This window comes from Moschus berezovskii, chromosome 11 (assembly GCF_049115385.1).
Source record: "Moschus berezovskii isolate FMDL1 chromosome 11, NW_MosBer_1.0, whole genome shotgun sequence".
Lineage (NCBI taxonomy): Eukaryota > Metazoa > Chordata > Mammalia > Artiodactyla > Moschidae > Moschus > Moschus berezovskii.
The window spans coordinates 59,645,574-59,666,712 of record NC_142470.1 but is presented as its reverse complement, the minus strand read 5'-3'; the positions used below and the strand labels follow the sequence as shown (position 1 = coordinate 59,666,712).

The 21,139-nt window shown below is 47.9% G+C and overlaps 1 protein-coding gene across 1 annotated transcript; it reads right to left on the bottom strand.

Moving 5' to 3' along the window:
• Positions 1 to 19,862, bottom strand: THNSL2 (threonine synthase like 2). Its single transcript, XM_088841374.1, has 9 exons — positions 19,739 to 19,862; positions 17,805 to 18,039; positions 15,135 to 15,329; positions 13,784 to 13,936; positions 9,651 to 9,881; positions 5,939 to 6,087; positions 5,715 to 5,840; positions 2,730 to 2,881; positions 1 to 2,228 (listed from the first exon to the last, which is right to left on the bottom strand). The coding sequence occupies exons 2-9, from the start codon at positions 18,025 to 18,027 to the stop codon at positions 2,003 to 2,005; spliced, it is 1,455 nt and encodes a 484-aa protein (XP_088697500.1). The 5' UTR covers positions 18,028 to 18,039; positions 19,739 to 19,862; the 3' UTR covers positions 1 to 2,002.
• Between the last annotated feature and the right edge of the window lie 1,277 nt (positions 19,863 to 21,139).

Genomic DNA, 21,139 nt, shown 5'->3' with positions numbered 1-21,139 from the left:
TGTAATGCATAAAACACCATCCTTTCAACAGATCACTGATATAAAATTACTAATGAGATATTTTAGATTTTGTTCATTAGATGTCTTTGAAATCCAACATGTAATTTACACTTGTGGTACATCTCAATCAGAACACTGAGTCTTCTTGAAAAAGAACAGACACATGTATATGTATAACTGAATCACTTTGCTGTACAGCTGAAACTAACACAACATTAATCAACTATATTCTATATCAAACTGTTTTATGTACTTCATAAGTTTTGTAGCTGAAAAAGCAGATCCACATTACCTACATTTTTCCAGTCATACTTAAAAGTTTTCCAATAACTGAATCAAGTAAGAAAATTTGACATTTAAATGTAAATTAATTAAAAAATTTAAAATTCAGTTCAGACTATTCACATTGCACGGACTCAACAAATGTTTGGTGGTTCCTGAATTGGGCAGTGTAGGCTAGATCATAAAAACAGTAGCAGGAAGAAAGCATGCCCTTGTGGAAACAAAGCATATCTCCCTGTGAAAGACAATTATTTATAAACTTAAAGTACTTAGCCAGGGTTTCCTGAAATTAGAGGGCGGAAACTTAAGTGGGGGCATTTATAAGAACTGAAGACATTCCACCTATGTCCACAGATTTGCTGTGCTCTAGGGTGGGGGCTGGAGTTTGCATTTTGGGGAAACCCAAGGACCACACTTTGAGAGTGATCATACAGTATCTGGTAGATGTGCAATCACAGGGGAGCTATGCCCCTGTTCCTGCCAGTTCCAGAATGCACCAGGCACAGTGCTCAACCAGGACTACCAAAGACAGGGCCACAGGCAATCCACTGGAGAGGGGCGAGAAGAGATAAATATAAGTGCTGTTATTATTTCTTCATGTCTGTTTTAGCACACAGTTTGTGTAGTTTATATATATATCTTTTTTTTGCCATACTATATGAACTTCCCCGACCAGGGATCGAACCTGTGCCTCTGCATTAGAAGCATGGAATCTTAACCACTGGACCACCAGGAAAATTATACATAGTTTAGTACACACATGCTGGGCTTCCCTAGTGGCTCACATAGTAAGAATCCACCTGCCAATGCAGGAGACGCAGGTCCGATCCCTGGGCTGGGAAGATCCCCTGGAGAAGGAAATGGCAACCCACTCTAGTATTCTTGTCCAGAGAATCCCACGGACAGGAGGAGCCTGGCAGGCTACAGTCCATGGGGTTGCAAAGAGCGGAACACAACTTAGCTACTAACCACCACCAACAAAGCCCCTGACAAGGCAGGCCAAGGCCTTTGATCTGGTTGGGGGACCAGACAAAGTAAGACTCAAGCCAGAGCTGTGCTAATGGAGTCAGTGGTCCCCACGTGCATAGGTTTCGGGGCCTGGGGTCCAAAATCTTAGAGCTGAGGGTGACCCTGAACCCCAGACTTTCCTTTCTTTTTTAAATTTTTATTTATGTATGAATGTATTTACTTATTCTTTGCTTCTTTGCTCGGGCTTTCTCTAGTTGCTACCAGCGGGGGCTACTCTTCCTCGCAGTACACAGGCTTCCCAGTGCAGTAGTTTCTCTTGCTGTGGAGCTCGGGCTCCAGGCACCCAGGCGCAGTAGTTGTGGGGCAGGGACTTTGTTGCTCCCTGGCATGTGGGATCTTCCCGGACCAGGGATCAAGCTTGTGTCCCTTGCATTGGCAGGCATATTCTTATCCACTGAAACTTTCACAGGCAGCAGCAATGCTCCTGCACTGTCCGGCGGTGGGAGTGCACTCCCAGCAACATCTACAAGAGCCCTCCCCACCTCCCAGGGGTTCAGGCGCAACACCAGGTGGTAACAGCACAGAGCACCCTGGGAACAGAGCACAGCCCGCAGGCTCCAGGCCCCCCACCCCTAGAGCAGCCCCCTAAGAACCTCCTGCACAGACTCTTAATGGGGAGACAGTGCACCAGGAGGCTCACAGGGGACACCTCCCGGGGCCCGAGGCCTAAAGGAAGCCATCTCCAGCGGGGCTATGCTGGGAGATTCACGAAGCGCCCCTGCCACTGCTGGCTCAGGTCCTCAATCGTGTCCCGGAGCATCCGTGTCCAGTCGTCACCCTTCCGCATTGGGGTGCAGCGTGCCTCCTTGTGCTCCAGGGCGAGGATCTCTGCCGGGGTGTCCAGGGTCAGCCTGGCAGCCAGCACAGCCTCCGGGAACTTGGCTGCAGAGGCGGGAGCCAGACAACAGCGGGGAGGGCTGGGGGGAGATGAAAACAGGGGGTGGCAGACAATAGATAGTGGGGCAGGTGCCGGAAGAAGGTGAGGAGGGAGAAGAAGGAACAGCGGAAGTTTAGAGGTAGGGTGGAGACAGAGAGGAAAAAAAACATGTTTGGTCCCTTGAATTCATCTCTGCAATGACTCTGCTAGCCAACTACTCCTCCTTTTTGGAGTTCCAGCTCCCTCTTCTGGGACCACAGTCTCGGGACTCACCTTCACTCAGCACCCACTATGCTCATCAAACCCATTTTTGGGACTTCTCTGGTGGACCAGTGGTTGAGATTCTGTGCTTCTACTGCAGAGGGCCTGGGTTCGATCCCTAGTCAGGGAACTAAGATCTCACATGCCATGTGGGGCACCCCCCTCCCCAATAAAAGCAAGTTGTTCACATTCCTGTCCCCCCTGCTTGGGGAAGAGGATAGGCCCAGAGAGGTCCCAAGGGGTCCCCCCTCCCCGAAACTCAGGCGCCCACCACCGCTACCTGGGCTGCTGCCTGTCCACCCGCTGGTAATGGCAGCTCACGGCCACAGCCGAGTGAGGGCACAACAGGTACTGGTTCTCCCGCCAGCAGCGGCCCATCGTCTGGGTGATGGCCTCATCTGACACTGATTGAGATGTTGCTGACTCCAAAAGCTGCGGGGAAGTGGGGAAAGGGTGACAAAAAACCCACCACCCAATGCAACCATCCGGATATACATCAGAAACTCAAATGAAATGTTCAGATTGAATGGCTCAGATTCAGCTCAGAGAAAAAGCTAGTTTCCCATGTTTCCCAGTTGTAAACAGATTCACTCAAGTTAGAGGAAGGACACGTTTGAGTTTCAGGTCAATACATTTAGTTAGAATTTGGCTCTGAATCAGCAAAATAGAACATATGCTTGTTCAACAACCAAAGCAAACACAGGCTAAGGGCACTCAAGCATTCCTAGTGCTTTGCTGTTAGTGCGCCCCCTCCCTGTAGGTGTGGGAATAGCTTCCCATCAGTTTCCACCCAGATCTCCAGCTTTCCTTCAGGGAAATTGCCCACTAACTCAGAAAAAGGAAGACTCCCTTTTCAGTCTCCCTCGGTGTAGATGCTTTATTTTATCATTCTCTGAAAATGCACTGCATGTGCCAAAAACCATGAATATAATCAACTTCAATCAATAAAGACCATGTTGCTGCTGTTTAGTTGCTAAGTCATGTCCGACTCTTTGTAACCCCATGGACTGCAGCCCGCCAGGCTCCTCAGTCCATGGGATTTTCCAGGCAAGAATACTGGAACGGGTTGCCATTCCCTTTTCCAGGGGATCTACCCAACCCAGGGATCGAACCCATGTCTCCTGCATTGACAGGTGGATTCTTTACCACTGCGCCACCTGGGAAGCCCAATAGAAACCACAGGGTATCATAAATTGTTTAGAGGTCTTCCTGACCCACTATGGATCCCAGCAGACAATGAGTGCTTTATTTATATTTGTGTCTCTAGCACCAAGCACAGTCCCTGGCTCGTGGTCGGTAAGTAACACGAATGAATGAATGAATGAATGAGTGTTGTTTCAGCAGATGGAGTAACTTCTACATGGACAGCAGGGAGAGAATGAAGAACCAGGCGATATGGTGTCTGTCTTCACATAGCATCTCACTTACATGAGGAAAAGGAATATCAAAACAAACTGTTAAATAAGCTGGACTTCAGTTGTATCATGGTCTTTATAGTCGTGTTCCCACCAAATTTATATGTTAAAGCCCTAATCCCAATATGAGGATATCTGTAGGTGAGGCTTTTGGGAAGTAATCAGGTCATGAGGGCCTTCATGAATGGAATTAGAATCTTTATTAGTGTCTCATATTCCCCCACATGAGGATACAAGAAGGAGGCCTACTACCACCCAGAAGGGGACCCTCCCCAGAATCCAACCACTCCAGCACCTTGACCTCGGCCCTCCAGTTCCTGGAACTGTGAGAAATACATTCGTATTTTTCATAAGTCACCAGTCTGTGGTACTTTGTTATAGCAGTCCAAACTGATTAAAACAGGTTGCATCGAAGAAGCATAGGGAGACTTCCCTGGTGGTCCAGTGGTTAAGACTCTTGGATTCCAATGCAGCGTAGGGGCAGGGTTGATCCCTGGCGGGGAACCACAGGCCATGGCCCCAAAAAAAGAGAGGAAAAGAAGCACAGATTCCAGAAGACAAATTCCACACCAGTCTGTATGAGTGACTGAGTCCACGGAACTGTATCTAGTTCTGGGAACAACTCTTTAAGATGGACATTAACCACTCAAAATTACGCCATGTAATTTATACCATGTAGCTCAAGGAACCAGGAAGGCTTAGCAGGTAAAGGAAGATTCTCTTCAAGTACGGGAATCAGCTCACCAGTACACAAGCTAGAAGGAACAGATTCTGGCTTGACATAAAGAACTTTGTAATGACTACAGCTGATGTGAGGTAGTGAGGTCCTTGTTGTTCAAAGTATACACAGTCTGGATGACCAGTTGGTAGGAATGTGGTAGAGAAAATTAAAGTCAAATTCAATATATGAAATCCTTTTTTGATATTAAATAAGTTTCCATCACCAGGTTATATTAAAATAAAAGCAATCCCTCCCTAGAGGGCTTCCTAGTAGTTCAGATGGTAAAGCATCTACCTGCAATGCAGGAGACCCAGGTTCAATCCCTGGGTCGGCAAGATCCCCTTGGAGACAGAAATGGCAAGCCACTCCAGAATTCTTGCCTGGAGAATACCATGGACAGAGGAACCTGGAGGGCTACAGTCCATGGGGTCGCAAAGAGTCGGACACAACTGAGCAACTGAGCCCTAGATGCCTATCCATCTAGGAGACAAAATTTCTCCTTATTCTTTATTTTTTTAATTTAATTTTTTGGCAGTGCTGTGACTTGCAGGATCTTAGTTCCCTGACCAGGGGTCAAACTCAGGTCCCCTGCAGTGGAAGCAGAGAGCCCCAACCACTGGACTGCCAAGAAACTCCCTCTCCTTCTTTTTTTTTTTTAAAGCTAATTGAACAATAGTCTCTGCATATACTGGATGGAGAAAGTGGCTTCCAGTTGTTATTATTGGAAATCAACGACAATAATGGCTCAAATAATGATAGTTAATATATTAAGCCCTATATTGCCAGGCAGTATACAAAGCGCTTGATGGACTTAAATCTTCAACAATGCCACGAGCAGGCATTCTCATGATTCCCATTTTACAGATAAGGAGACTGAGGCACAGAGTTTAAGAAACTAATCCAAGGTCTCATAACTGGCTTGGAGTTACATGCATCTAACTCTAAACCAACCACCTCTCCCCATTCAAAAAATAAATCCTCATAATTTGACTGCAGAAGTGTGAGGCTCATAGCAGGTACTCAAAAAAATACCCAAGCATCTCCTTTCCTTGAAAAGATTTTCAAACCCCAGGTCTGGTCTCGTGGCTGTACCCTTTCCTTTCTCCATGGTGTGTGAGTGGTAACTGACCTTGCTGTGCAGCTCCTTGGGTAGACACACACTTTTTGTCCTTTCAAACTGCTCCATGAGGGCTCTTATCACCTGGCTGTCAGAGCCAGACAGCAGCCAAAAGATCCTCTCCATGTTGTAGGGAACCTGAGCAGAGAGGCAGGGTCCCAGGGGTCGTGCTGACCTCAGCCCTTGTCCACCTCCACCCAAGCAACACCTGGGGCGGACCTGCACACACATCCCACCTGAATGTCCATGGCTGACGCCAAGGTTGGTTTGACCACTTTGGACAGAGAGAAGTCTCCCCATTGGACGGTCCTGTGGATGATGTCATTGCTGTTCACTGCCACGACCAGGTGAATGGGCAGCCCCATCTTCTGAGCGATGCACCCAGCTTATGAGAGGAGAACAATGGTTTCTTAGATATGACACCAAAATCACAGACAACAAAAGAAAAAATAGATGAACTGAACATCATCAAAATTAAGAAGCTTTCGTGCTTTTTGAAGCTTTTGTGCTTCAAAGGACACTATCGATATATCACTATCATTTATCCCTATAAAAAGACTACCCATAGAATAGGAAAAACCATTTGCAAATCGTATATCTGATAAGAGACTTGAACCAAGAATAGATAAGGAACTCTTACAACTCAACAATAAAAATACAAATAATCTGATTAAAAAATAGGCAAAGGACTTGTGCAGACATTTCTCCAAAAAAGATATACAAATAGCCAATGGACACGTGAAAAGATACTCAACATCACTGTTGCTGTGGTTTAGTCACTAAGTGGTATCCAACTCTTTTGCAACATTTGTAAACCACCAGACTCCTCTGTCCATGGGATTTTTCAGGTGAGAATACTGGAGTGGGGTGCCATTTCCTCCTCCAGGGATCTTTCTGACCCAGAGATTGGCAGGTGGGTTCTTTACCACTGAGCCACCAGGGAAGCCCACTCATCATCATCAGTCATCAGGAAAACACAAAACAAAATCACAATGATACACCACTTCATACCCACTAGGATGGTTAGAATCAAAAAGGCAGATGATAACAAGTCTTGGTCAGGATATGGAGAAATTGGAACCCCCATATACTGTTAGTGGAAATGTAAAATAGTGCAGCTACTTTGGAAACCTGTCCAGCAGTTCCTCAAAAAGTTAAGTACAGAGTTCCAGTACGACCCAGAAATCCACTCCTAGTTTGTATCTACTCAAGATAGCTGAGAACAGATTCACACAAAAACATACACAAATGTTCATAGCAGCATTATTCATAACTAAAAAACCAAAGCAATCCAAATGTCCATTAACTCATAAATGTATAAACAAAATGTGATATGTCTATACAATAAAATAGTATTCAGCCATAAAAAGGAATAAAGCACTAACACGTGCTACAGTATGGGTGAACCCTGAAAATGTTATGCTAAGTGAAAGGAAGCTAGATATAAAAGGTCACATATTGAATGACTCTATTTACATAAAATGTCCAGAATAGGAAAATCTACAAAGATGAAATAGATTAGTGACTGCCTAAAGCTGGAAGAGATGAGGGAATGACTGCTTCATGGGAACAGGGCTTCCTCTTAGGGTGATGAAAATGCTTTAAAACATTACGGTGATGGTTGCACAAATCTGTGCACTAAAAATTATTAAGCTGAATACTTTAAACGGGAGAATTGTATGGTCTGTGAATCATAGAGCAATAAAGCTGCTACCAAAAAAAAAAAAAAAAGGAGGAAAGAGTAGGAGGGGGTTACTGTGCCCTGATGCTGTTCTCCATGCCAAATCCTGCCCCCACCAGGTACTGACACACATCATTTGCAGAAGAGAAAATGGAGGTTCTGAGAAGTTGCAATGACCCACCCAAAGCCTGCTTTGGGCTTCCCTGGTGGCTCAGATGGTAAAGAATCTGCCTGTAATTCGAGAGACCCAGGTTCAATCCCTAGGTCGGGAAGATCCCCTAGAGAAGGGAATAGCAACCTATTCCAGTATTCTTGCCTGGAGAATCCCACGGACAGAGAGTCTGGTGGGCTACAGCCTATGGGGTCGCAAAGAGTCAGATACGACTGAGCTACTTTCACTTTCAGGCCTGCTAAGTGGCAGAGTGAGGATGTGAATTTAGAGGTCTGTCTAAGTCTGGAGCACATGCTGAGTCCCCAGGGTAAGAACCAGTGCTTTCAGGCTGAATCTCCTGGGAAGGGCCTGAGGGAGGACAGAGCAGCAGCCACTGTCCACCCTAACCGCAGCTCCTGTTTGCATGAAACAAATAAGGAATGCCTCACCCCAAGAGATGGAGAGCCCAGAAAGGTAACGAAGTTTAGGAAGGTTCTTATTTCCATGAATAGTTTATGAGTAAGTAAAAGAAGTTAGGGATACCCACACCACCCAAGGTCACTCAATTTTGCAAAGCACTTTCAGTCTTATTTCATGGGATCCTCAGTAAATGCCATGATATCCTTGTATGACAGGGGAACAATGGAGGCTTAGGAGGTCCAGGGGCTTAAAGTCAAGCAGCTAGTTCCCGATGGAGCAGGGCTAGATCGCAGATCCTTCTGCAAACGTTGCTTTTGTGCCAGGCACTGTGGCAGATACAGGGCAGAGGCAGGTAGTACCATTCCCTGGGGGGTGATGCAAATGGGTAATGTGGTGGGCTTCACTCCACGGACGGGGAAGAAGGCTGAGCCATCCTTGTCTAACAGCCAGCTCATTTTTTCCATCCCTGTGTTAGCTGAAGTCAGAAATACTCCTGAGCACTAAGATGCTTTCATGGTCTCACCTAAGCCAATGTGGGCACCCATCAGAAGCAATGCCACTAACAGAACCATCAGAAAAAAGTCACATCCATCAAGAGGCAGCCTCATAAGTTCAAGAGGGCGAAGACTCTGAAGCCAGCTTGCCTGGGCTGCCATCCTGGCCCTGGGACTGACCAGTGCATAACCAAGGACAGGCTGTCCAAGGACTTCTCTGTGCCACAGCCTCCTCGTTGTAAAATGAAAGTAACAGTATTGTGCCCCTCATAGGCCCATGTGAGGATTAAATGAATTTATATGAGGGAAGCATTCAGAGCACTGCCTGACACACAGTCACTGCTTGATCAATGTTTCTAGAAATTATTACAGGAAATGATTTTCATGCCACGCAGCTTTATAGCACTTGACCTTCACAAAGTTCACACACACACAGAATCTAATTTGCACCTCACACTCATTCTGAGAGATATGATAAGCGGTCCAATCTCCCTTTGATAGCCGAGGAGCTGAACCTAAGGGACAGCCATTCAGCTAGTAAAGGACAGAACTGGAGCCAGAAGCCCAAGTCCAGGACTCTTTCCACATCACACGGTCTCTGAGGAGAACACGTTGTGCCAGGCGAGCCCTTATCCTCAGAGCAGGGAGCTGGCCAGGGCTGGGAGGAAAGTCCACGTTCCTGGCAGAGGGCTCTGCTGTCTGGGAACAGCAGCTGGACCTTCACCTCATCTCCCCACGCTCTGCTGAGCGACACATCAGATCAGGCGGCCGAGCACACTGGGGTTAACCCATTACTCTCCCCCTGTGGCAAGAGGCCGGGATGTCCTCCCAGGAAGTCAGGGTGACATTTTCTGGAAGGTTCTTTTGTGTAGTTCCCCATCACCTAGGACCCAACCTGGGCTTCCGTAGTGCCTCAGTGATAAAGAATCCACCTCCCAATGTAGGAGACCGAGGTTCAATCCTGGAATTGAGAAGATTCCCTGGAGAAGGAAATGGCAACCCACTCCAGCATTCTTGCCTGGGGAATCCCATGGACAGAGGAGCCTGGTGGGCTACAGTTGGGGTTGCAAAGAGTTGAACATGACTAAGCGGCTAAACAACAGCAAAGGACCCAACCTAAGTTATAGTCAGAGGGTGGCTGGCAGGACAAGGACCGTGGGCATTTTTCTGGAAAGCCCGTTTCCGTCCAGGGGTCTCCTCACCTGCAAGGTTACCGGCAGCCCCCGTTGGCACTACCACCTCCACAGGGGGCAGGGGGTGTGTGTCTAAGGATGGCGCACACCGGAAATAAGCGAAGAAGTAGTGGGCTATTTGCACGAGGACCCGGGACCAGTTGATTGAATTCAGACTCATCAGGTTGTGCTTCTTGACAAAGGCCGCGTCGGCAAACACTGTCTTGATGGGCTCATCCAGCTCATCACTGTTACCCTCCACTGCCAGGGGAGAGAGGAGAAGGAGCTGTCAGGAGCATGGAGAACCCCCAGATGGTCAGCATGTGCCCACCAGGCCTTTCAGACTGAGCCCGTCCCACTGGGACCGTCACTCAACCCACGGCTCATATTCTTGGGGTCACATTTCCAATGTCTCTACCAGCACCTCAAATTAGATACTGAATGTCAACCCTCTGGGACACTGGGGGAAGAAGCCCTCTTTGCAGTCCATGCCCTCTTCCCCAGGCTCTGGGAACAAGGACAGGATAGTTTATCAGGTTGAAAGACGGTGAGAGCCTGAGCTTTACTCCATGGTCCTCCATCAGGGGCTGAGGGGAAAGAGTTGCTCTTTCTGTGGGGTCTGCCCTTGTTCCCTCATTTAGATCAAAGGGTGGAGGTTCTGCCCTCGGCTCCTATGTGGCAGGGAAGCTGGCACGGGCAGGATTTCTCCTTAAGCTGGGTGTGCGTGCACACTTTAATTTACGGATGAATTATCGGGTAATTGTTGCACAAACTGGCGCCTAGTCCAAGTTGTACCCCTCAACCCAGCCCAACCAGCAATCAAGCCAACAGTAATCTCTTATCTAAAACCTGGGTCTGTTTCTCCACTGAATCCAAACTTGGAGGCCAGAGGGGGATAAGATTATTGGGGGTAAATGCCAGGGTAGGTGTGGAGGTTACCATTCATTTCACCTTTTATCGTGGAGCAGTACGAGACTGCAGGACTAACTCTATATCCAGGTTACAAGGGGGATATTTGCTGGGGTTCAATGAAAAGATTCACTGCTTTCAACAGATAGCCACAGGAAGACAGACTTGGTTACCTTCAGCAACTATCATGAACCACAAAAAGCTTGAGAATTGGGGAAGATGGAACCAAGAATACTTGGCTCCCAGAAGGCAGTGAAACAACCAGTCAGAAGCCCGTTCCACTTCTAGACTTACAGGTACTTGAGCTGGAAAATATCCCTGTTCAAGTCAGTCTGAGTTGGGTTTTCTGTTAATTCCAGGCAAAAACATCCCAAATAATATATAACTAGCACTGGCTGATTATCCTGTGCTTAAGAAGAATAGAGTGTATAATGTACAATGGATAGTAATGACTTCAGAAAACATCAGTGTTCTAAGACACAACAATCCAGGTGACCCATCTCTGCTCCCTGAGCTCCCTAGTCCAGGGGAAAACACACACCCACTGCTAGCTCCCGAACTAACGCATATCCTCCTGGAAACCAAATCAAAAGATTTCAGAAAGGAAAAGAAGAACTTGAACGGTACTGTTTTGAAATAAAAACTAACTTATGCACATTTATGACATACTGTATTCATCACCATCCACATGTCCGCCACATTTTTCTAATGTGCACCGTTCTCCAACTCATGATCAGGAATGATTCTTCTATACATGCTCTTCCTCTATCTATGGAATTTCCCAGGCAAGAATGCTGGACTGGGGTGCCGTTTCCTACTCCAGTGGATCTTGCTGACCCAGGGATCAAACCCACATCTCTTGTATCTCCTGCACTGACAGGTGGATTCTTTACCACTAGCGCCACCTCTGGAGAAGGCAATGGCAACCCACTCCAGTACTCTTGCCGGGAAATTCCCATGGACGGAGGGGCCTAGTGGGCTGCAGTCCATGGGGTTGCTGAGAGTCAGACGTGACTGAGCGACTTCACTTTCACTTTTCACTTTCATGCACTGGAGAAGGAAATGGCAATCCATTCCAGTGTTCTTGCCTGGAGAATCCCAGGGACGGGGGAGCCTAGTGGGCTGCCATCTATGGGATCACACAGAGTCAGACACGACTGAAGTGACTTAGCAGCAGTAGCAGCACCACCTCGGAAGCCCAATATGTGGCCAGATATAGGCAATGAGTTACCAACTCAATGAGTTAATTGAGTAATTGTTGGGCAAGTTGGCGCCTAGTCCAAGTAGCACCCCTCAACCCAGCCCAACCAGCAACCAGGAGCCGAGGGAAGAACCTCCACCCTTTGATCTAAATGAGGGAACAAGGGCAGACCCCACAGAAAGAGGATTCAACTCAATGAGTTAATCCTGCCAACACTTGCCTTAGCTAAACAATAAACTTTTCACTGGAATGTATATGGGTTTGCTAAATAAAAGAGTAGAAGAGGCTTTTTGTTTGCTCTTAAACAAATAAACAAAGAATACTCATGCTACTCCCTTGGGTAATGGTTGCTTTCACTGTGTTTGTGGTCCTTGACAAAATTGGTGTTATGCAGAGACATTACTTTGCCAACCAAGGTCCGTCTAGTCAAGGCTATGGTTTTTCCCATGGTCATGTATGGATGTGAGAGTTGGACTGTGAAGAAGGCTGATCGCCTAAGAATTGATGCTTTTGAACTGTGGTGCTGGAGAAGAATCTTGAGAGTCCCTTGGACTGCAAGGAGATCCAACCAGTCCATTCTAAAGGAGATCAATCCTGGGTGTTCATTGGAAGGACTGATGCTAAAGCTGAAACCGCAATACTTTGGCCACCTCATGCAACGAGTTGACTCACTGGAAAAGACTCTGATGCTGGGAAAGGTTGGGGGTGGGAGGAGAAGGGGACGACAGAGAATGAGATGGCTGGATGGCATCACCGACTCTATGGACATGAGTTTGAGTGAACTCCGGGAGTTGGTGATGGACAGGGAGGCCTGGCGTGCTGTGATTCATGCTGTCGCAGAGAGTCGGACACGACTGAGTGACTGAACTGAACTGAACTGAAAACATCATCTATGGGATTATAACAGGAGGCCAGGTCAGCTATAGAAGGAGGGTTTTGTGTTTCCACATTTGCTGTCCTGCCAGGTGAGTGACTAAACCAAGTCAGGCTACCTAGACAGCTTGCTCCAGGCCACAGTGCACAAAATTTCACCAAGATCTCTATTGCTTATTTTCCTAACCCTTCCTTGGGGCTCGCTGGGGTGCAGTGGGGTGTGACAGGTAGAAATAAAAAAGTATACAAGTGTGTGTTAGTTGCTCAGTCAGATCCAGCTCTTTGAAACCCCATGGACTGTAGCTGGCCAGGCTCCTCTGTACATGGAATTTTCCAGACAAGAATACTGGAGTGGGTTGCCATTCCCTTCTCCAGAGGATCTTACTGACCAAGGGATTGAACCTGGGTCTTCCACATGGCAGGCAGTTTCTTAACTGTCTGAACCACTAGGGAAGCCCACTATAAAAAGTATGGCTCCACTCAAACTCACCCTGCCTTCCTACATTCTTGGGCTTCATAATGATTAAATGCACTCAGAATAGATGGCCAGACATTAAGATTTTTTTGCCTTTCTGCAAGCATAAAATGCTATGATTCATGATGCGTCTCACGAAGTAGGAGTCTCAAGCCATAGGTACCATTGAGTAGCTTCCTATTTTAAATACTTAGACCTGCTAACCAAATGCATCAGTTGATTGAACACTGCAAGGGAGGGTGCGAGCTGCCAACGTGTAACAGCACATTTTCTCAGAGGGCAATGTGTTTTGCCCTCTGAACTTCAATGCCCTGGAAAAAATCCAAGTCATCGGGCGCAGGCTATGGCTCTGGGTGGCTGCCTTGCAGACATGGCACAAACAGGTCGAATGTGCATGGAGGTGGCATTCTTTGGGGTATGGGTTTAAACCTGCACTTCCTTGGATGTACTATTTATTAGTAGTGGTTTATGACCAGTCATCTCCAATAGTTTCTGAGACTGTGTAGCCACGAGCCTACTTAGGGCTAAGTCAGGGCCTATACCAACCTCAAACTATGACTGATGAAGGAAGGGAAGGAGAGAGAACGGAGAGGAGGAAGGAAGCTCAGCTAGACAATTGATTAGTTTGGTTCCAGTCCATCTCCCAACATAGAGCCACTCAAAGCAGGGCCACACTGTCCCCAGAACCTCAGTCCCAACACTCACCTCCGAACACGTGGACATTCTCTCTTAGCACTGTTGTCATCTGGAGCTCCTGAATCTTTGTACAGTGGCCCTTGGGCAGCAGAACAATGATGTCCACATTTTTTGCCCCCTGAACACTCTCAATGGCAGCACTTCCTGTGTCCCCAGAAGTTCCTGGATGCGAAGAAGGAGGAACCCTCCTCTTGAGACAAAGGGAGATGGAAAGAAATTGGCCCCTAAAGCACAGTTGCCAAGTGAAGGGATACCCTGGAGGGTAGGAAGCCAGTACTTAACCTGGGGTCCTTGAAACCCCAAGAGACCCATGGATAGAAATCAAGGCACCTGTGAAGTTGGCACCATATCATCTATGTATTTTATGTATTTAAAATATTATTCTGAGAAGATTCCATAGCCTCCATCAGTCTGTCAAAGGGGTCCATGGCACAAGAGAACGTTAAGAACCCTGCTCTACAAATTAGGAGGTTTGGATTAACATATATATACACATATTTAAAACACGACTTCCCTGATGGCTCAGTGGGTAAAGAATCCACCTGCAATGCAAAAAATACAAGAGATACAGGTTTGAATGTTGGGTTGGGAAGATCCCCTGGAGAAGGGAATGGCAACCCACTCCAGTATTCTTGACTGGGAAATCCCATGGACAGAGGAGCCTGGTGGGCTACAGTCCATGGGGTCGCAAAGAGTCAGGCACAACTGAGCACTTCACATATATAAAATAGACAACCAACAAGGACTAGTGTATATCACAAAGAACTATACTCAATATTTTGTAATACTGAGAAATCCCATGGACAGAGCAGCCTGATGGGCTAGGGTCCATGGGGTCGCAGAACAGTCAGACACAACTTAGCGACTAAACAACAACAATAGATACGTATAACTGAATCACTGTGCTATTGCTGCTGCTGCTAAGTCGCTTCAGTCGTGTCTGACTCTGTGTGACCCCATAGACGGCAGCCCACCAGGCTCCCCCGTCCCTGGGATTCTCCAGGCAAAAACGCTGGAGTGGGTTGCCGTTTCCTTCTCCAATGCATGAAAGTGAAAAGTGAAAGTGAAGTCACTCAGTTGCATCCGACTCTCAGCAACCCCATGGACTGCAGCCCACCAGGCTCCTCCGTCCATGGGATTGTCCGGGCAAGAATACTGGAGTGGGTTGCCATTGCCTTCTCCAGTCACTGTGCTGTATACCTGAAACTCACATTGTATTATAAATCAATTTTTTAAAAAAGCTGCTCTAAAAGAATCAGTAACACACTCCCCAAGAGACATCAGTGGAGGGCATCCCATGGGCGGACACCAGCCAGTCGGGATGCTGTGGGGCTCCAGGGCACATGCCCACGATGCACACCTACAACCACGGTGATGTGCCTTTTCCTCTTCTCCAGGAAGTACTGCAGGAACTGTGCTGTGCAGCACAGGGACAGGTCCTTAAACGCATAGGTGACCCCGTGCCACAGCTCCAGCACGTTCAGCCCGTTCCTCAACCTGGACAGATGCACCACCTCTCTGTGGCGGAATCTGCTGAAGGCACGATCAATCAGATCTGCAAGGGGAAGGAAGGGAAATCCTACAGTGAAAATGGCATTCTCTCGTCCTCCTCCAGGGCTTCCCAGGTAGCACTAGTGGTAAAGAATCTGCCTGTAAATGCAGGAGATGCAAGAGATGTGGGTTCGATCCCTGGGTTGGGAAGATCCCCTGGAGGTAGGAGATGGCAACCCACTCCAGTATTCCTGCCTGAGAAATCACATGGACAGAGGAGCCTGATGGGCTACCTTCCATGGGGTCACAAAGAGTCGGACACAACTGAGCACACATGCGCACGCGTGCATGCACACACACACACTCGTCCCCCAAGTTCATTCTTAGTCTCTTTACACTTTTAAATTTGAATTTTCTATCTTGTTACCAGATTAAAAAGACCTGAAATTTTTATCGTAAAGGATACTGTGTAAGAATATAATTGTATAATCCTAGGGGGAAAAGTTTGGAAAGACATGAACCAAACTGTTCACGGATTCCTCACAGTGATTCTCCCAGACAGCAGAATTGATGCTGTAAGACTTTCATTTTTTACTTTATAGGTTTCTTCACCATTTGGATTTCTTGTGTGCATGTATTCCAGTACAGATTCAATTAAACAATCATGCAACAAACAAATCAAGTAGCTCATCTCTTCTAATTTTCCTTCCTAAAGATAGAGAGTTATTTCTTTGTTTTTGCATTACTTAATCTCACACTTGTGATGTCAGAAACTTGGGATCCTGCCTAAACCTAAGCCCATCTAAAGTAGCATTTCTCAAACTTTAATTGGCAAACCAGTCACCTGGGATCTTCAAATGCAGGTTTTGGATCAGTAAGTCAGAGGAAGTAATGAGAATTCTAACACACACCCAGGCAATGCCATCAGTGCTGGTCACTGAACTACATTTAAAATTTATTTATTTACTTATTTTTATTACACCCAGAGTAGCTGTGGGTGGGCTACTCTCTAGCTGGGGTGAGCGAGCTCGTCTCTAGTTGCACAAGCGAGCTTCTCATTGCAGCGGCTTCTCTTACTGCAGAGCGCGAGCTCTAGGTGAGCCGGTTTCCGTAGTTGTGGCGCACGTGCTTAGTTGCCCTGCAGCATGTGGAATCTTCCCAGGCCAGGGATCGAACCTGTGCCCCTGCTCTAGCAGGCAGATTCTTTACCACTGGATCACCAGGGAAGTCCCAAACTACATTTTGAGTTCTTTTCAGTCTCAAACTCTCACCATTAGGTTATGGACTATATTATACATTTGGTCCATGGACTAGCAGCACTAGTATCATCCAGACGCTTGATGCACGCATGCTCAGTTGCTCAGTCATATCTGACTCTCTGCAACCCTATGGGCTGTAACCCACCAGGCTCCTCTGTCCATGGAATTTTCCATGCAAAAATACTGGAGTGGGTTGCCATTTTCTCCTCCAGGGGATCTTCCCCACCCAGGAATCAAGAACCCACATCTCTTGAGTCTCCTGCATTGGCAGGCAGATTCTTTACCCCTGCACCACCAGGGAAGCCTGGACGCTTGATAGGAATGCAGAATTCTCAGGCCCGCCCCAGATCTACTGAATCAGAATCTGCATTTTAACAAGATTCCCAGGGACAATCTGTAGGCACATAACAGTCTGAAATGAGCTGGTCTAGAACACTCTCAAAGTCCCTTCTGGAATTATCATTTGAGGAAATAAAATAGCAATCTGTGGGTCTGGGTGCTTTATAAACTGTGCTGTGTTATGTGTTATGTATGTGCTATGTTATGCTGTGCTTAGTCGCTCAGTCAAGTCTGACTCTTTGCGACCCCATGGACTGTAGCCCACTAGGCTCCTCTGTCCATGGGGATTCTCTAGGCAAGAATACTGGAATGGGTTGCCATTCCCTCCTCCAGGGGATCTTCCCAACCCAGGGACTGAACCCAGGTTTCTCAAATTGCAGGCAGATTCTTTACCATCTAGCCACCAGGGAAGCCCAGGAACGTTGAAGTATATGCAAGAAGGAAATATTTAAACATTCAAGCATCTCATTCAAGATCAATGGTGAAACCCCTAGTCTTCAAAAGGTTTTTTAAAAACAAATTCTCTGCCGATCACTTTGGCATTCCCCACCCCGGGGGTGGGAGTTGGAATGGATGAAACTCTTTGAGGATATTTCCAATTCTGGGATTTCAGAGTCTAGGAAAAATCCAGTTTGGGAAATATGACTGGGGATTTGTTAGTCATTAAGTCATGTCTGACTTTTTGTGACCCCATGGACTGTAGCCCACCAGGCTCCTCAGGCAAGAATACTGGAGTGGGTAGCCAGTCCCTTCTCCAGGGGATCTTCCCAACCCAGGGATGAAACCTGGGTCTCCTAAAGTGCAGGCAGATTCTTTACCATTTGAGCCACCTGGGAAGCCAAACTTTGGGAAATATGACCAGGGATCTCCTAGGGGTTAAATGATGGATTTGCAACTCTGGGGGCTGGGCTGGCAGAGTAGAAAGGTAGAGGGGTGCTCACCATTCAGGTCATCTCTAGGAATGAGCTCAGGTCCAATGAAGAGGCTGCACAGCTCCTTCACCAAGCTGGGGTAGGAGAGTGTGCTCCACTTATGCAGGGTCTCTCTGTCCAGCTGTGGAAGCTCCTCAGGCATGTAGAGGCCTCCATCTGGAGCATAGCCAGAGAAGAGTGCTCCCTCGAAGTCGATCTGTGGGGCCATCCCCCGAGTGCTGACATACCACATAATCCCAGGGGCCTGCAGAGGGACCAACCCCAGAGACACTTAATCTCCAAGCTCAGTACCCCACGGGGAAAAGCCCAAGTACACCCAGCTCCCTCAGCTAACCCCTGGGCCATCACCCATCAGGCATGCATGTGTGCTAAGTCACTTCATTCGTGTCCAACTCTTTTGCGACCCTATGGACTACAGCCTGCCAGAGTTCTCTATTCATGGTATTCTCCAGGCAAGTATATTGGAGTGGGTTGCCATGCCATACTCCAAGGGATCTTCCCAACCCAAGGATCGAACTTCTAATCTCTTATGTCTCCTACATTGGCAGGCGTTCTTTACCCTTGACGCTACCTGGAAAACTAAGAGTCAAATTGTTGACTTTAACCATTGTTTATGCAGTTAAACGTGTTTAACTATGGTTTTTTAAGTAGTCATGTAGCGATATGAGAGTTGAACCATAAAGAAGGTTGAGGGCCAAAGAATTGATTCTTTTGAACTGAAAGCTGGAGAAGACTCTTGAAAGTCCCTTGGACAGCAAGGAGTTCAAACCAGTCCATCCTAATATCTACCCTGAATATTCACTGGGAGGACTGCTGCTGAAGCTTCAATACTTTGGAAACCGACGTGAAGAGCCAACTCACTGGAAAAGACCCTGATGCTGGAAAGATTGGGGGGGCAGGAGGAGAAGAGGGTAGCATGTGATGAGATGGTTGGATGGCATCACAGACTCAGTGGACATGAGTTTGAGAAAACTAGGAGAGTTTAGGACAGAGGAGCCTGGCCTTCTGCAGTCCATGGGGGTTGCAAAGAGTCCGAACAGCAACAACAAACCAGATAGAGAAGCCCAGAAGCAGAAGCAGCTGCCACAGGACGTGGTGAACTGGTGAAGTTAACCAAGAAAATCAAGCACCTGGGTCGGACTGCTGAACGGACTAATGACCTCTGGCGCATGATTTTGTAATTTGCCCCTGTGACTCCGCTGGGCCCTATTCCAGGGTGGAGACGGGTCAGAAAATATCCAACCAATAATCTGGATGAAGAGCAAAGGAAACAAGAGATGGCCGCAAGGCAGGGAAACATCTTAAGAAGGGCTCCTCCTCCAGGACAGGAGATTTTCTGAGCAAGGATGAGGGCAGGGCGGAGACTTAAACCCGGGCGGCCGAACCCTAGGCGGCGATCGCTGCGCCCCTGGAATGGCGGCCAAGGCAGGGCCACGGCAGGCGCCGCTAGCCTCTCCAGTCACTGGCAGCACCAGTCCTCCGGCTGGCCTGGCCTTGGGCCAAGGCGTTTTTGATCAGGTCTGCGGAATAAAGTTCCACTCCCAGCCTAGGAAAACCCAACAGGCTTCTTAGTGTCGGGGCTCTCCGTGAATTGCAGAAATCCTGCAAAATTTTCGAAGCGTCGGGAACCCTCAACCTTCCCAGCTTTCCTCCGAGTCTCAGCGTCCGAACTAGAGGCTGAAAAAAAGCGGGGCAGGGAGGCCGACCCTGCCACGCTGAAGACAGGGTTGAGCGAAATGGCGAGAAGTTTCGGAGCTCAGAAGTCTCGCTACCGATGAGCTCTGAGAGGGCGCCGCGGTTGCGGGGAGGCGACGCGCGGAGGGGCCGGAGGCTCGGCCGCTGGGACGCCGGCTCGCCTGGGGCGGAACCCCAACCCCCTCCCCGGAACCAGCCGGCTGGGCTGGATGGTGCGAGGGCTGCAGGGGCCGGGGCGGCGCGGTTACCCGGTCCCAGGCTCCGGAAGCGGCGGGGCTCGGCCCGGGAGGCGGATCGAGCGCAGCGGGAGTGCCGGGCTCCGGGCTTGCGGGCGGGACTCGGCGGGCAGCGTCCAGGCTTCGCGTCGGAGGATGAGCGGGGCCTCATGGGTAGGAGGCCGAGGGCGGAATAAGTGGAGGAGGGAGCGGGAGAGATTGAAAATGAGACGGAACCTTGTATTCCACATTTGGCCTTTTTTTAAACCACTTTGCTAAAGGTTTTATTCAGCCTCTTAATCGTCACTGCAGCCCTGGAAGTACCATATCACCGCATGTTTCAGATTAGAAAACTGAGCTCCAGGTGGAAATAAGAAAGGCCTTTAGCTTCGCTGGGCTTCGCGCTTCCCACCTGCAAAAATCTCAAGGTTGACGAGCTCTCTGTTTCTCAAACTAGGGCTCAGTTCAGTTCAGTCGCTCAGTCGTGTCCGACTCTCCGCGACCCCATGAATCACAGCACGCCAGGCCTCCCTGTCCATCACCAACTGCCGGAGCTCACTCAGGCTCATGTCCACAGAGTCGGTGATGCCATCCAGCCATCTCATTCTCTGTCGTCCCCTTCTCCTCCCGCCCCCAACCTTTCCCAGCATCAGAGTCTTTTCCAGTGAGTCAACTCGTCGCATGAGGTGGCCAAAGTATTGAAGTTTCAGCTTCAGCATCAGTCCCTCCAATGAACACCCAGGAACGATCTCCCTTAGAATGGACTGGTTGGATCTCCTTGCGGTACAAGGGACTTTCAAGAGTCTTCTCCAACACCACAGTTCAAAAGCATCAATTCTTCGGCGATCAGCTTTCTTCACAGTCCAACTCTCACATCCATACATGACCACGGGAAAAACCATAGCCTTGACTAGAGGGACCTTTGTTGGCAAAGTAATGTCTCTGCTTTTTAATATATTATCAAGGTTGGTCATAACTTTCCTTCCAAGGAGTAAGCGTCTTTTAATTTCATGGCTGTAATCAGCATCCGCAGTGATTTTGGAGCCCAAAAAAATAAAGTCTGACACTGTTTCCACTGTTTTTCCATCTATTTCCCATGAAGTGATGGGACCAGATGCCATGATCTTTGTTTTCTGAATGTTGAGCTTCAAGCCAACCTTTTCACTCTCCTCTTTCACTTTCATCAAGAGGCCTTTGAGTTCCTCTTCACTTTCTGCCATAAGGGTAGTGTCAACTGCATATCTGAGATTATTGATATTTCTCCCAGCAATCTTGATTCCAGCTTGTGCTTCTTCCAGCCCAGCGTTCCTCATGATGTACTCTGCATATAAGTTAAATAAGCAAGGTGACAATAACAGCCTTGACGCACTCCTTTTCCTATTTGGAACCAGTCTGTTGTTCCATGTACAATTCTAACTGTTGCTTCCTGACCTG